The sequence below is a fragment of the Triturus cristatus genome, chromosome 9 (assembly GCF_964204655.1).
Source record: "Triturus cristatus chromosome 9, aTriCri1.1, whole genome shotgun sequence".
Lineage (NCBI taxonomy): Eukaryota > Metazoa > Chordata > Amphibia > Caudata > Salamandridae > Triturus > Triturus cristatus.
In genome coordinates, this window is record NC_140592.1 from 806,231,783 (window position 1) to 806,247,939 (window position 16,157).

Here is a 16,157-nt window from a genome sequence, read left to right on the forward strand (position 1 = left end):
CTACTCATGCTATGTCTTGTGGGACCCCCAGGCAGCTGTCTTACATGGTCCATCCCCCCCTTGGTCGCTAGGTATGCAATTTGGATGGGATCCTAGTTGGTTTTTTTACATGTTGCACATCTATAAGTACCTTGCTTAGAGAATCAGAGAGGCTTCCAACAGTTACTTTAAGAGCTCAGATTTCCTGCACTAGATCTATTATTTGCAGGGTTAGTGATCTTTGAGAGGGTGCCTCAATTGACATGGCATTTGTGTGGTTTAGTTGACTGTCTCTGCTATTTGTGTCTAGACTATTTGGATACAAGACTGGACATACTACAGTTCGGACATCCCTTGTGTGGCATATGAGTGGAGAAAAACTATTGCTGCAGGGGAAAACAGACAGATCAGCCATGGTCCCTTGCGCTGGGATGTCCCTGCTTACAGGTCTCCTGGGTGGTACGCTTGGAGCGTCAAGTGCCTGATTCCTGCTAACTGCCCTTTTAAACATAGCTGGTATACGGCCAGTGTATATGGGGCTTCTAGATACCTGTGAGTTGGTGTGCTTTGGGAAAGTATTGATGGAGGATGGATCAAGAAGACACTCGCATTCGGTTAATGAGCTGTCTATAGGATCTAATACCCCTCCCAGGCATCTGGGCTTAGGGTCAGGGCTTACTTCTTCATCTTATGTTTACAAACTTCCTTAGATCCTCCCTCAGAAACTTTACACTTCCCCATTGCAGTTCAGGTTGACAGCAAGGATGAAAGAGGAAACTCAGCCAACAGGTAGCCCACAAGGGGAGACTGATAGTTATTCAAGGAGGCGCTATCTTAGGACAGTACCTATCGTAGATGTCATGAATATCGGGACGTGAACCTGTGGAAATATGGATTTTTATGATCAGTTATGTCCCCTATCTTGGACCCCAACGGTTTCATGTATAAATCACAAGTACATGTATGTTTCCTCCAGTTCCAGTTATGAAGACGCAAACACATGTGCGTCCACCGTCAACATGTCCTCTTTCAGATCCGCCATGAATGAGCCGGATATTCTATTTCTAAGTATGAAAGGCCACCGGCTTTATATGGTTCATTTATCCCATTTTACAGTCCAGGCGAGTAGGCCCTGATTCTGCCATTAAGCCTTTTCCTGCCTTCTGCCTCTGAAAGCTCCAGTCTGAGCTCGCATCTGTATCCATGAACTTTGTCCTACTCCCTGCGCGGCTAACGGTGCCTGACTCGACCTGTCTGCCTGCCAAAAACTGTATTTCACCTTCAAGATTATCTGCTCTGCTCCGCTCCTCATCCAATGCATTCCTGTCTAGTAGTTTAAGTAAACATTCTTCCAGCTACCGAGCAAAGGGCCCGGCTTCTCTGTCTTTATGCAAGTAATTCATAGCCCTGTTACTATGGAAGATTTCTGCCCTCGCATCTAGTGTAGACACTTAGACGCTTGTACACGCACTAACAGTCAGTATAGTCAGTATAGAATAAGATTCTATCCTAAGAGACCTCTCTTTTTGGATAACACAGTTCTTTAAACATAGGATGTTAGATATGATTTGGGATTAGGTTGACATAACCCCAGACTTCTGTCTCCACATGTAGAGCTAAATGTCAAGTCCCCTTCACCCCCTAGTTGCACGTCAATCACACGTCATGCTGCTGCGCGCGCATCTCTGCCAAGTATTTTTGCTGACATTGCGAAATTCTTTCATGGAACCACCCATTTATGACATCATATCTAATGACGTTCTTTAGTTACGCCTAGTTACACCCATTTTAGTTACGCATGTATGTTTTATCTTTGTTATCAACTGTTACGCCTCCTGCATCTGTTTTCACTATAATGCCTCTGTATAAAAATGATTACTTGTCAATAAAGTTGGTCCTTCACTTCCTGAACCTTCGTGGTGATGGAATATGGAGTCCATCAATTCGAATTGATTTTGGAATATAGCCCGTTCCGAACCTCTAATACCACGGATTCTGCCTCTTATTTTACTGAGCTATTATTATAGATTTTCCGCATCAAATTAAGTTCCGGTAATTAAATTATTTACCACATATATGGCGCCCAAATAGGGACACTTTCTCATCTCACGCGCCGGAGGTGCGTTGCAGGCCCGGTCTCCTGTCACAGCTGGACGGACAACAACGCGTACCCACAGGATTTCCTGTATCTCCCTCCTGCCGAGCGGGGGTAACTGAGGCTGCGATCAACACCCAGATGAGGCGGTGAGAAGTGCGAAGTATCCCGACCAGAGCCTAGCTGAGAGAGCAAGATCCGAGGTATACAGAGGCCCACCAGTTCCGAAGTTCCGAAGTTTCGAGTCGAGTCCAGTCCGGTCCGAGTCCAGTTCAGTTCAGTTCCGAGGCCTTCCGTTCCGAGCTACCCGGTGAGTACCATTGCCGGGGAGGCGTTCTGACGTGCACATAGGTTGTGCCGGTCAAGACGGGTTTGGGTACACAAATCCGGTCTGCACTGTTTCAGCAGTGTATCTGTACTGTTTAGCAGTATATCAAGTATGTCTAGTATATAATTCAGAATTACCTAGTTAGTGCCGAGTATTATGCTTAGTGACTAGTTCCCTAAATGGCCATCATTGTTGTTCATTAAATGTTAAATGTTAAAAATGTTTTAAATACGTTCTGCATATTGTGGTGTGAATGACTGTTCATTATTGTGTTTTGTTGTATTAAAACGTGTTCAAAATTAGGTATCAGATCAGTTCTCAATATGTCGCTCTTTTCGAAATTAAGACAGATCAAAACTAGAAAAGGGGTACTCGAAGAAGCTGTTCCCATTCCTCCTAGGGACACTCCAGGGTACTTCATGTATCATAAACATGGCCTAGACGCCATATTATTTCTTGATTTATGGGCAGACTACACCAAGGAATTACCAGAAAGTCAGAGGTGGCCCGCAGCTGGGACCTGGGATGCAGATTGCATCATGAAAGTAGAGGAAGAATTATGGAAAAAGAAAGCTAGACAATCACAGAAAGATGCCATTGAATTATGGCGTAAAGAATCGTATAGACGTACAGAAAAAGCACTCAGACAGGAAGGGAAGAGTAAGGAGAATTCAAATAAAGTTCGAGAAAATCTATTAATTGAAGAAGGTACTCGAGTAAAATCAGAACAAGTAGACAGACAAAGAAATGCCCTTATGAATGGTATGTATCCTCTTCTGGCCGAAGGGTTACCTAAGGCTACTCCGGAGATACCCAAAGACTTGCCACCCCCATTGTTTCCGATAAAAGCACATCCCAAAGGGCATCCCAGAACCGCAGAAGATGTTTTCCTTTCTTCTTATTTAGACGACGCAGCTCCCGAGTATGCTAATACCGCGCCACATAGACCGCCTGCTGAGGGGGTTCAACGCCAAGACCCTCCTCCGTCTGTACCTCCGCAACAACAAACTCCGATACAAGTTCCGGCAAGCACATCTGTTTCTACAGCTGTACCCACACCTATGGTTGCCATATCACGTTCAACGAATCCTTTCACACCCAGCACCCCAGGCGGTGCTACAGGAGGTACAACAAACATTTTTTCCACGCCACCCAGAGTAAATAAACTTTCCTTTCAAGAATTAGCCCACCAACGTACGCCCAAACTAGTAACTCCCGACACGCTTAAGGAACTTCTAATAGATTGTAGATATGATCCTGTGCCCGGCAAACAGGATGAAATGCTGCTGGCATCATTACGTATCAGACGAGCTGCAATATATTTAGGGAGGCTACCAGGAATGACTACACATTTAGAAAATATATATCACTTTGTCCAGTCAGGGCGAGATTCTGAGAGTATTAATAGAGCCATGGAGTACCAGAAAGTGGAAATACAGGGGGAACTGTTACGTTTCCTCATAAATTGTGTGGTCAGAAATCAAGACCGACCAGGAGTAAATCCGGAAGAAATGCAAATTCTTACCACATGGAGTCGGAATATATCAGAAGGGAGACATGATAAACGATTAAGTATAATAGCTATGTGCCGAAAAATACGCAAAGAAGTAGAACGAATACACGAAGAAAGATTAGCAGTGGACCAGCCTGAACAAACCGAGGAGGAGGAAGAATTAGAACTGCCCACAGGACAGTTAGAAACTATGGCCTATGTAGGTAGAGGAAGATCTTGTAATAATACTAGATGCTTTACTGATCCGATACGTCCGATACGTCCAGATAATAACAGAAATTTCCAAACCCCTATAATAAATATAAGGTCCCCCGAACATTCGTTCCAAGCTGCTGACAAATTACTCCGAGAACGAAGGGGTTATCATATACTCGATTCTATGGACGAACAAGAATTAGCCAGGTCAGCCGTTCACTGGGTTGACAGTCCCGGAAAATATAGTGATGATACATTAGCGCACACGTTTTTGAACCTCACCCCAGATGAACAGCGTTTAGCTGGTATCTATATGATTCAACAACTCCTTATATTATATAAAAGCCAACACTCCGATCCAGGCCCCTTACCTAATATCTTGACTGAATTACTCACGAATAAATGGAGAGGTTCAGGTACTGAGCTAATTAGAGAAATACTAGAATCCAGAAAGCAGTACATTCTTTTTGTATGTCCCGAACATGTCTCACTGCCCATAAAAGAAAGAACGACGTATTATATGGATAGACAGAATCCCTTACGCGAAGTACATCCGATAAAAGGTGATGACAATCAGTTTAAACGTGTGTTTGTATACACACCCATATCTAAAATAGAACTATTAGAAATGAAGAAAGTGGTACCCAGTCATGACAAAGACCCAGCGGGTTTCCACCGTGAAATTAAAGACATGTTGCTCATGGGAGAGTATACCTATCCCGACATTATGAAAATATTAAAGGTATTAATGCCTGCGGGCATTTACGAAAAACTCAAGGAAAAGGATTGGGAGGTGGGAGACCAAAAGATAGATTGGACAGCATTAGAAAACGAAGAAACAGCTCGAGGTCCAGGTTTAGGGCTTGGGGAAAAGACCAAAATACTACCAGGTTTACTAGTACAGGTACTGCCACGTTTATTAACTACGAAAAAGGAAGACTGGGGTGCAATCTCAGCCTGTAAACAAAAGCAAGATGAAGACACTAGTGATTTCTATGCCCGATTCGAAAAATGTTTTGGTATAAATAGTGGGATAAAAGCAAGTAGCGAATCGTATCCACATCTGTTTGTGACAAAATTAGTTGAAAATTCCTTGCCCCAAGTTAAGAATAGAGTATTGAAATTCGAGAGTACCTGGCAAGGTAACACTCCGTCACAAATGTTACAAATGCTACAGTACCATCACAATAGAATTAGAGAGGAACAAGAACATGAACAAAGACGCATGAAAGACACGAAAATGAAAATGCTAGTTTCTCAGACAGTTCCAGCTGACGGTCATAAAAAGGGTATGACACAGTCCAGTGTTTCAGCAGGTCCTGTAAAAGGGACATGCAACTATTGTAAACAGCCAGGTCATTATGTACACGATTGTCCAGTTTTAAAACATAATATCGCCATAGGTAATACAAAAGAAAGACCACGGCCACTTAGACAGGATCAGAACCAACAAGGAGCCCCGCAGCATGCACAGTCCATGCCAGCTCCGCAACAGTCTCTGCCAGCTCCACCACCGCAGCCTATTGCTGCCACACAGACAACGACACAACAGATGTATCAGACCGCACAGTATGACTATCCTGATTATCAACGATACTCGTGAAACCGCCTAGAGAGGGAAGTTGGCTTACCCCTTATTGAGGTCCCTGTAGATCAAGAAGGACCTTATGTACACAGTGAATTATTAGGCCAAGACAGAAAATTTTTACTTGATACAGGGGCAAGCCGAACAACCATAAAACGTAGTGAAGTTCCAGGGGCACCCCTCTCAGGCTCACAGAATATTTCCCTTGGTTTTTCAGGAAAACCTATCATTAACGAAGTATCACAGCCTCTTCCCCTTACGATTGGTCCTTTGACACGAACTACAGATTTATTGCTTACTAAATCATGTCCAGAAAACCTGTTAGGTATAAAAACATTGAAAGCTCTAGGAGCTATAATATGTTGTTCTCCGGAAGGAGTAAGATTGTTTTTACGTGATTTCAAAGGGCACTACGTGTCCCGAGACATGGATCACCGACTGCAGACTTTACCCGCACATTTATGGGCGCAAGGCCCTACAGATGTTGGTTGCATGAACATTACACCATATCGAGTCACACTAAAGACAGGAGTGGTACTACCACGAATGCGACAATACAAGTTACCCACAGATGCTGTATTGGCTTTACTGCAAATCATTGACGAGCTTATTACCCAAGGAGTGGTTGTGGAAACCGACTCCAATGTATGTAATTCCCCGATAATTCCGATTCTTAAACGAACAGATCCAAAAGCCCCGCCAGTATATCGATTGGTTATTGATCTGCGCGAATTAAATAAATGTATTGTACCACAATACCCCGTAGTCCCAGACATTTCTTCATTACTGACTGCCATTGATTCCGAAGCAACATTCTTTACTGTAATTGATCTCAAGAATGCCTTTTTCAGCGTCCCAATAGATCCGGAAAGCCAATACTTGTTCGGATTTAGTTTAAATGGACGAAGCTTTAAATTCACACGCGCACCTCAAGGATTCACAGAAAGCCCCAGCATCTATAGCCAAGCACTGAAACGAGAACTTGACAGTATACACATGCCAGTCAACACTGCCCTGCTTCAATATGTCGATGATCTGCTGATCACCGCTAGAAGCGAACCTGAATGTGAAAAAGCCTCACTGACGGTTTTACAATTTTTGGCCGAAAAGGGGCACAAGGTGTCCCCTTCTAAGCTGCAATTCTGTGTTCAGCGAGTTGTTTACCTTGGTCACTCGCTGTCCAAGGAGGGAAGGCAGCTTACACCCGATCGCATCCAGTTAATTGCTAACATGCCAATACCCAAGACACAAAAGGAGGTGCGGGCTTTTATAGGCCTCACTTCATATTGTAGGCAGTGGATCCCTCAGTATGCATTTCTAGCAAAACCACTCATTCAGTTGACAACACAGGAGGCAGCCACATCGACTGTCCTCCCTTGGACTCAGGAACATACACAAGCTTTTGAAAGCCTAAAGAAAGCTTTATGTCAAGCACCCGTTTTAGCAACACCATGTTACAATAAACAGTTTACACTCTTTGTTACAGAACGCGAAGGTACTGCTTTGTCAGTACTCACACAGGAACAAGCAGGATCACACAAACCATGTGCTTATTTTTCTAGTACATTAGATCCCGTAGCTCAGGCTCTGCCTGCGTGCCTGAAATCAGTGGCAGCGACAGCTTTAGCAATCAGACAAAGCGATGCCATAGTGTTAGGACATCAATTGACAGTACAAGTACCACACGCAGTAGAGGTTCTCTTGAACCGAACGCAAACACAACACTTGACTATAGCAAGACTCACTGGTTACGAATTGACATTGTTTCAGCCACACATAGAAATCAGACGTTGTAGTACATTGAATCCTGCCACACTTTTGCCAGTAAACGGAACAGACCCACTAGCACATGATTGTATTGAAGTTATTACTATCACGACGAAACCCAGACAAGACTTGACAGACGTCCCATTGTCAGATCCAGACCTGACGCTGTATGTAGATGGTTCATGTATGAGAACAAGTACAGGAGAGTTAGTGGCCGCGTATGCAGTCACAACAGACACTGAAGTCATTGAAACAAATCGTATTAATACCTTGTCAGCTCAAGCAGCAGAGCTCATCGCTCTGACACAAGCCTGTATTCAAGCCACAAATAAGAAAGTCAACATATACACTGATTCACGTTATGCATTCGGAGTTGTACATGACTTCGGCGTGCTGTGGCGAGAGAGAGGTTATTTAACTTCTCACGGTGCCCACATTCAGCACGGACCCCTCATTCATGCCTTATTAGATGCAGTACATCTACCCGCTGCAATATCAATTATGAAATGTAAAGCTCATACGAAAGTTACTGATATCATTTCCCAAGGCAATGATCTAGCTGACAGAACAGCTAAACAGACTGCTCAAACTCACACATCTGACATGACAAAGACAATAGTTCCGACACCAACACATTGCATGATGGTTAAGGATCCCGCTCTTGACGTAATTGACATACAGACACATGCTACACCAGACGAAATAAAGAAATGGACTGAATTAGGAGGGATCCAAACGGATCAAGGATGGATGACGAAGGAAAAATGTGTATGGTTTCTTCCCGACTCAATGGTCCAAGTTATCATTAATACAATACATAGTCCAGCGCACCTAGGAGAAAAAGCTATGCTAGACAGCATTCAACACATTTGGTTCAACAAACATTTACGAGCAGCAGCTAAACAAAAAGTCCGTACCTGTATGATCTGCTGTCAGTTTAACCCAGGTAAAAGCATTCCCGTAGAACAGGGTGGATTTCAGCCTCCTGAGCACCCATTTGAAGTCCTCCAGATGGATTATATCCAGATGGAACGATGTCGAGGATTTAAATATGTTCTTGTAGTTGTCTGTGCTCTTTCCCGTTGGACAGAGGCATACCCGGTTTCAGATTACACTGCCCCGACTACTGCCAAACAGTTAGTTCGAGAATTCTTCCCACGGTACGGTTTACCACGTGTTGTCTACTCAGATAACGGCCAGCCGTTCTCATCCGAACTAATGAAACACGTTTCACTTTTGTTAGGCTATCAATGGAGATTTCATTGTGTCCGACACCCCGAGGCAGCAGGTCTCGTGGAACGACATAATCGAACTCTGAAAATTAGATTGTCCAAAATATGTAGGGAGAAAGGTGTAGATTGGGTAGTAGCCTTACCAGTTGCACTCTTTTACATGAGAATGGTAGCACATTCTCGAACAGGGCTATCCCCTTATGAGGTGATCTTCGGTAGACCACCAAATATGTGGGGGACGCCTATACCACGCAAAATAACTGATGTAGACTGTAATATGCTGACAGATTACCTGGCTTCCTTGATGTCTGCACTACAATCTTGTCGTTCACAGGTAGCTGCAGCCTTTCCCGACAACACCGAGGTGAAACCCCATGACGTAGTTCCCGGGGACCTGGTGTTAGTGAGGAATTTCGACCGGAAGTCTCAGCTGGATCCTAGGTGGAAATCGCCTCAACTCGTACTGCTCACCACGAGGACAGCCGTGAAGATCGAAGGTCGCAAAGGCTGGATACATTCAAGTCATATCAAGAAATTTCATGGACTACCATCCGATATAGAGACTAAACCCTGTATTTCCTCAAAGACAGACTCAAAGCTCCCCTTGGTTGAGCAAACGAACTCAGAACTATATAGACTAAAATTGAGGTCCAATAAGTCAGACAATTTGATTGTTTAAGTCCTCTCCAAGGTGAATCGGTTGAATTTGTCTCTGACATGTATCCTCTGGACCGGAATAGAGAAAGAAATAATCAAATCCAGTTGAAAAAACATGCGTACTGTAAATCACTGCGTAGTCATTGCACAGTGACGTTATTAATTCTGTTTTTCCTATGTCTTTTAATAATCGCTGCAAGTATATTATTGCACATATATTATCCTATTTCTAAACATGTTTATAATGTTACTGCTGAACATTCTTTTAGTGAATTACCCCCGCATGAGTTGTCATATAGATTTGCGCTGCGCAATAACACTTTTATTAGTATGTTACATCATTCCCATCAGGCTAGCAATGCTACAAATTGTTGGATATGTGGCCGACTCCCTCCCTATCAGAACTATAAGGGAATTCTGCCTCTCTTTCCATATCCGTTCACACACAATGGCTCCTGTGGAGCATGGTTTAGTTTAATTAATTCCCTAGATTCGAATTCCGCAGTTTATCAAGACAACTGGGTATGGGGAAACCTGAACTTAGTTTTGCTTAAAGTCTGCTACCCTAACAAGGAGGGACTTCCCAAAAGAACAGGAACTGATCTAGAAAATGAAGTATATGGATTAGGTAATTTCACGCTTAATCTCATGATCCTGAATGTCGAATCCGAAGCTGCACCAATTTTGCCCGCTATGTCAGTATTTCCAGTTAAAGGTGAATTGTGTATAAGAAAGAATGGCTCCATACACATGGGCCATAGAAAATGCACCACTGTAATAGAATTCAGTGATCAAGGCAAGTCTACATTTAGAGCTTTTCGCCATTCCTACTTCGTATGTGGTCAGACTGCATATACACGTTTGCCTCTAGATTGGGATGGTACCTGTTACATCGGATTCCTTCTGCCACCTGTTTTCTTAGCTCCTCCTGATTATCATAGAAATACTCATTTAGTACACAATAGACAGCAGAGAGATCTCCCCATCGTCGATTACACTGAAACAGCATGGGAAAAATACACAGATTTCAATAAAGGTTTCTTTCCTTATATAGGTACAGTCACTAATAGTAAGCTGATACGTAGATTAACCAGAACTCTTGAAGCAGTAGTGAACGAAACTATTTCCGCCTTAGGCAATTTAACAGAAGAGCAGTCTGCTATGCGGATTGTTGTGCTTCAAAATCGTCTTGTCCTTGACGTCATTCTGGCCGATAGGGGCGGAGCTTGTAGGGTCATCGGATCAAGTTGTTGCATTTTCATACCAGAAAATTCGCCGTCTGTATATAAAGCCATAACCCGCCTTCATAAGATTGTAAGCCAGATACATCAGAATCCAGGCACCTGGACTTGGTCCGGTTGGTTCTGGGGCGTGTTGTCAGCCTGGGGATGGAGAATGCTCTCCTTCCTAGGTATTGGCTTTCTCATACTATTCAGTTGCTGCTTATGTCTACAATGTGGGCCAGCTATTTGTGGTCTGTGTGCCACCTCGTGTATCCCACATCCAAGTTTTCGTTCAAGATCCCGGAAGAAGAAAGAAGAACAAATGATGTTATATGAACAGATCAACGGATTGATGAAGATTGATATCTCTTAAGGGCAAGTAGGGGACAAGGAGGGAATGTGGAAATATGGATTTTTATGATCAGTTATGTCCCCTATCTTGGACCCCAACGGTTTCATGTATAAATCACAAGTACATGTATGTTTCCTCCAGTTCCAGTTATGAAGACGCAAACACATGTGCGTCCACCGTCAACATGTCCTCTTTCAGATCCGCCATGAATGAGCCGGATATTCTATTTCTAAGTATGAAAGGCCACCGGCTTTATATGGTTCATTTATCCCATTTTACAGTCCAGGCGAGTAGGCCCTGATTCTGCCATTAAGCCTTTTCCTGCATTCTGCCTCTGAAAGCTCCAGTCTGAGCTCGCATCTGTATCCATGAACTTTGTCCTACTCCCTGCGCGGCTAACGGTGCCTGACTCGACCTGTCTGCCTGCCAAAAACTGTATTTCACCTTCAAGATTATCTGCTCTGCTCCGCTCCTCATCCAATGCATTCCTGTCTAGTAGTTTAAGTAAACATTCTTCCAGCTACCGAGCAAAGGGCCCGGCTTCTCTGTCTTTATGCAAGTAATTCATAGCCCTGTTACTATGGAAGATTTCTGCCCTCGCATCTAGTGTAGACACTTAGACGCTTGTACACGCACTAACAGTCAGTATAGTCAGTATAGAATAAGATTCTATCCTAAGAGACCTCTCTTTTTGGATAACACAGTTCTTTAAACATAGGATGTTAGATATGATTTGGGATTAGGTTGACATAACCCCAGACTTCTGTCTCCACATGTAGAGCTAAATGTCAAGTCCCCTTCACCCCCTAGTTGCACGTCAATCACACGTCATGCTGCTGCGCGCGCATCTCTGCCAAGTATTTTTGCTGACATTGCGAAATTCTTTCATGGAACCACCCATTTATGACATCATATCTAATGACGTTCTTTAGTTACGCCTAGTTACACCCATTTTAGTTACGCATGTATGTTTTATCTTTGTTATCAACTGTTACGCCTCCTGCATCTGTTTTCACTATAATGCCTCTGTATAAAAATGATTACTTGTCAATAAAGTTGGTCCTTCACTTCCTGAACCTTCGTGGTGATGGAATATGGAGTCCATCAATTCGAATTGATTTTGGAATATAGCCCGTTCCGAACCTCTAATACCACGGATTCTGCCTCTTATTTTACTGAGCTATTATTATAGATTTTACGCATCAAATTAAGTTCCGGTAATTAAATTATTTACCACAAACCTCTGAGACGAGATGTCAGGGTGGTGGCCCAGCCTAGCCTCTTCCGGGCTATGACGGGCGCGGACGGGCCCGGCCTTGGCCTGGGCTTCGCGCAGCCACTGCCAGCGCGCTTTAGCGCCTCCAGGCACGGGAAGAGTGATGTGGCCAAACGCGACCGAGCGCCATGGAGCCTGGGTGCTGTCATCCCTTGCCCGGCTCGTCAGAAGGAAGTCCCGCGCAGCCCGGCCTCACTGGCAGCTTTAGCACCTCCAGGTGAGGGAAGAGTGACGTGGCCGAACGCAGCAGAGCGTGAAGGAGCCTGGGGGCCCTTACCCAGCTCATCAGAAGAAAGTCCTGCGCAGCGAAGCCTCACTGGCAGCTTTAGTGCCTCCAGGCGCAGGGGACTGATGCGACTGAACACGATGGAGCCTGGGGGCTGTGGTCCCTTGCCCGGCTCATCAGAAGGAAGTCCGTGCAGTTGGGCCTCACTGGCAACTTTAGCGCCTCCAGGCACAGGAAGAGTGACGCAGCTGAGCGCGATGTAGCCTGGGGGCTGTGTCCCCTTGCCCGGCTCGTCAGAAGGAAGTCCCTATTTCTACATTGCCATCAGTGAGTGATATACACTGCCAATTCCTGTGCTACCTCTATGCACCAGCAGCGAGTGATTCTATACTGACCACCACAATCTAAACCCCACAGTCCACAAGAAGCAGACTGCTAAACCAGTCAGCCTTAGGGTCACCTTTGCCCAAACGTTTTGCTTGTGTTCACTCCTTAAAACATGGGGAAATTGACTTACACCTGATTGGCATATTTAATTTACTTATAATTCCCTTGTAAACCAGACCATATACCCAGGGCCTGTAAAATAAATTCTACTGGTAGGGAAGGAGCACCTATTGTGCCACCCACTTACGTAGCCCCTTAAAACATGTCTCAGGCCTGCCATTGCAGACTGAATGCAGTTTTAAACTGCCAATTCGACTTCACAATATAACCCACTTGCCAAGCTTTAACCCCCTTTTTACTGCAAGCAAGTCACGCCTTAGGTAGGCTCTACGTAGCCCATAGGGCAGGGTGCATTGTAAGTAAGAGGTTGGACATGTACTTTTAATTTTTACTTTTCCTAGTAGTGCTAAAATTCTCAATTAATTTCTCACTACTGTAAAGCCTACGCCTTCCATTGGATAAAATTGGGTTGCCTTATCACTTTTAATAAGTGCTAACTTTTGATTGGTAATAGTTGAACATCTCATGTTTGGTATCTGAGAAATTGTAATTTAAAACCCTCCTACATGGTAAAGTCATATTTTAACTAACAGTTTTGAAAATGCCACTTTTAGAAAGTTTGCATTTTCCTTCCCTAGCTATTTGGTGTCTGCGGCCTACCAGTGGGTCACATGATTGAGTGCAGTTTGGAATTTGTTTAACCTCCCAGACAGCCACAAAATAGAGAAATTAGGCGCAGCTGGATGTGCCATCACTAGCAGGATGGGGGTGCAGCAGGGTGCAGCCCCAATTGCAACTGAATAGCCTGTGCTGTTCCTTCACACAAAGGACTTGTTTCCCCTGCATTGTTCATGAACACATGCAGAAGCCAGGACAGGGGAAACAGGAAACTTAAAGTACTTAAAAGGGTATTCTCTAGAAATGTCTTCTGCTTCAAATAAGGCACCAGGTATAAAAAGAGGCCAATCAGACCCACTCTTCAGTTCACTTTCTGGACCTGTGGAAGGACTCTCAGAGGACTGCCTGCTGCTGGGGCCTGCTGTGTATGCTAGAAGCCTGCTTTGCTGCACCTGGAAGGAATGCCTTACTGCCTAAAGCCTGCCTTGAACCCTCTGAGGCCTATCCTCCTCTTTGAGCCATGCTCCACTTCTTGAACCCAGAACTACCAGAGTGACTCCAAGGGCTAGTCAGGTGGCCTCCTGATCGGAGCCTCAGGGATAGAAAAGGCTCCAACCATCTTGAACTGCACATGAACCCAGCCTGAGGGATTTCTAACCCCCCAAGTGGTGTCCCTTCAGTCCTAGACCCTTGGTTGTGGTGTTAAAGATGCCCAGATAGCCACAATTCCAAACCTTTGACTTTTTGGATAAAAACGGAGTGGAGACCGGGACCAACCCGCTTGTCTATCTGCCCAAAGTGCATTGCCAGAGGGCCTGATTTTAAGGCAGCTCCCTCTACGCTCTTCTCTGCAGTAGCAAACTCTGTTCAGCGGTCTTTTGCCAAACGGGTATCCGGCCTCGTGGAACTCTTGTCGGCTAAAGCCTGCAGCTTTGTCCCGCAGAAGTTTATTTATTTTCAAAAAAGAGACTAAGGGTCTGATTTAGATCTTGGTGGATTGTTACTCTGTCACAACGGTGACGGATATCCCATCTGCCTAAATATAAATCCCATTACATCCTATCAGATTTATATTGCAGCGGAAGGCATATGCGAACATAGAAATATTCACTGTGACTTCATCCAGCGTCTACCCGAAGATGAAGCCCCCTCCTTGGACACCACCTGCAGCTTTGCCCGCAGGTACTGATTTTGATGTTCCCATTGCGGTGCCTATTTCATAGGAGCTGCTGGGGGAACGCCAAAGAACAGGGGGAGAGGATGTGGTCCCTCGGCTTAAACTGCCGACTTTGGTGCCGGAAACCAGAGTTCGAGCCTCGAGGTCGCGTCCACATCCTGTGATTCTGGGAAAATCACTTAATCTCCCCGTGCCTGAATGTGTAATGTAAATACGGTGCTCATGTAAAACGCTCCAATACCTTTGGGTCGAGTTCGCGCTTTTATAAATATGCACACAAAAAAACAGCCCGCCAGACAGGAGAAAACTCCTAGTTTCGCCAGAGGTTCAACCAGTGGGGCAGTCCTGCTCCTGCATCGTCAAACTGGAAATGAGGCCCTAAGTATTTACCACCAGTGTTGTCATTGTTTTAGCACCCTTAATGTGAAACTTTCGGGGAAACTCAGTGATAAATCTTTAGGTTGTGGAATGTGGAGGGCTCATCAAAGCAGGCCCCAATCATAACAGGGTCTCAAATAGAGTTCTTAGTTGAAAACTACATTTTACCGCCAAACCGGGATTAGGATCCCTCAGCAAAAAACAGGTGTTTACTGGAGAAACCTTGTGCTAATCACGGGTGCGAATAACAGATATGAGCTCTTTGAGCATGTCAACGAGGGGGATAACACGTGCTATTTGCGTGTAGCCATTCCGCCCTGAATGCGCACAAATTGAGCACTTGCACATTTGCAAACCCGGTGATGATGCACATTTGTGCTAGTACAATTTGTGCCCAATCACACATGAATTTTACATCTGTAGAATTTGCATTAGTGATTCGTGCCATTTTCTCCCTTAGAGTGCGGGCCAGTCGGGGTCAGGCATGGTGTTCTGAAAGTAAACAATTCTCAAGAGAGACAAGCTAACAATTCACAAATAAAAGTGCATCTCCATTAACCGCTAGTCTGTCCGTAGCTTTACCTGACTCTGTTTTCTAACTCTGCCACTCTTTCATTCAGTTCCCGGTTGCCTCTCTTAAAAGGTTCCAGGCCCGGCTGCACGTGAGACTTGACATTGCTGGCAGACGCCGCAATTTCCTCTAATTCCTTCATCCGATCTTTCAGGGACTGAATATGAGAGGCCTGCCTCGCATTATTTTCTTTGTAGGTTTCCAACTGAGATTTCATCTCCAGGAATGAAACATCTTTCGAGGACATCCGGTTTTGAAGATCTTCTACCTAAATAAAAGACAAAATGCACAACCAGCATTAATCAGCTTATCTTCATGCGTGGAAACGTTCTACCCAGTTTATTGCTCAAAGTTGCAAAATGCAATAACTTTGAATTATTGAGCACGGCGTGTTGCTCGCCTTGCACCACAGAGGCAAAATAAAAGCATTGAAAAAAGAATTCAAAGACTAGGTTGGAAACGTTATTTTTGAACTCGAGATTTTTTTTTGTATTTTTTTTCACCGCCGCTGTAAATGGCTAAGATTTTATCAAGCGAC

The 16,157-nt window shown here is 44.4% G+C and overlaps 1 protein-coding gene across 1 annotated transcript in view; it reads right to left on the reverse strand.

Annotated features, from left to right (window-relative positions):
- Positions 1 to 16,157, reverse strand: part of LOC146798874 (coiled-coil domain-containing protein 170-like) — a 704,654-nt gene that overhangs the window by 325,436 nt on the left and 363,061 nt on the right. The window contains exon 5 of the mRNA XM_085626207.1: positions 15,631 to 15,887. Within this exon, the coding sequence (XP_085482333.1) occupies positions 15,631 to 15,887 (257 nt within the window). The remainder of the gene's footprint in view (positions 1 to 15,630; positions 15,888 to 16,157) is intronic.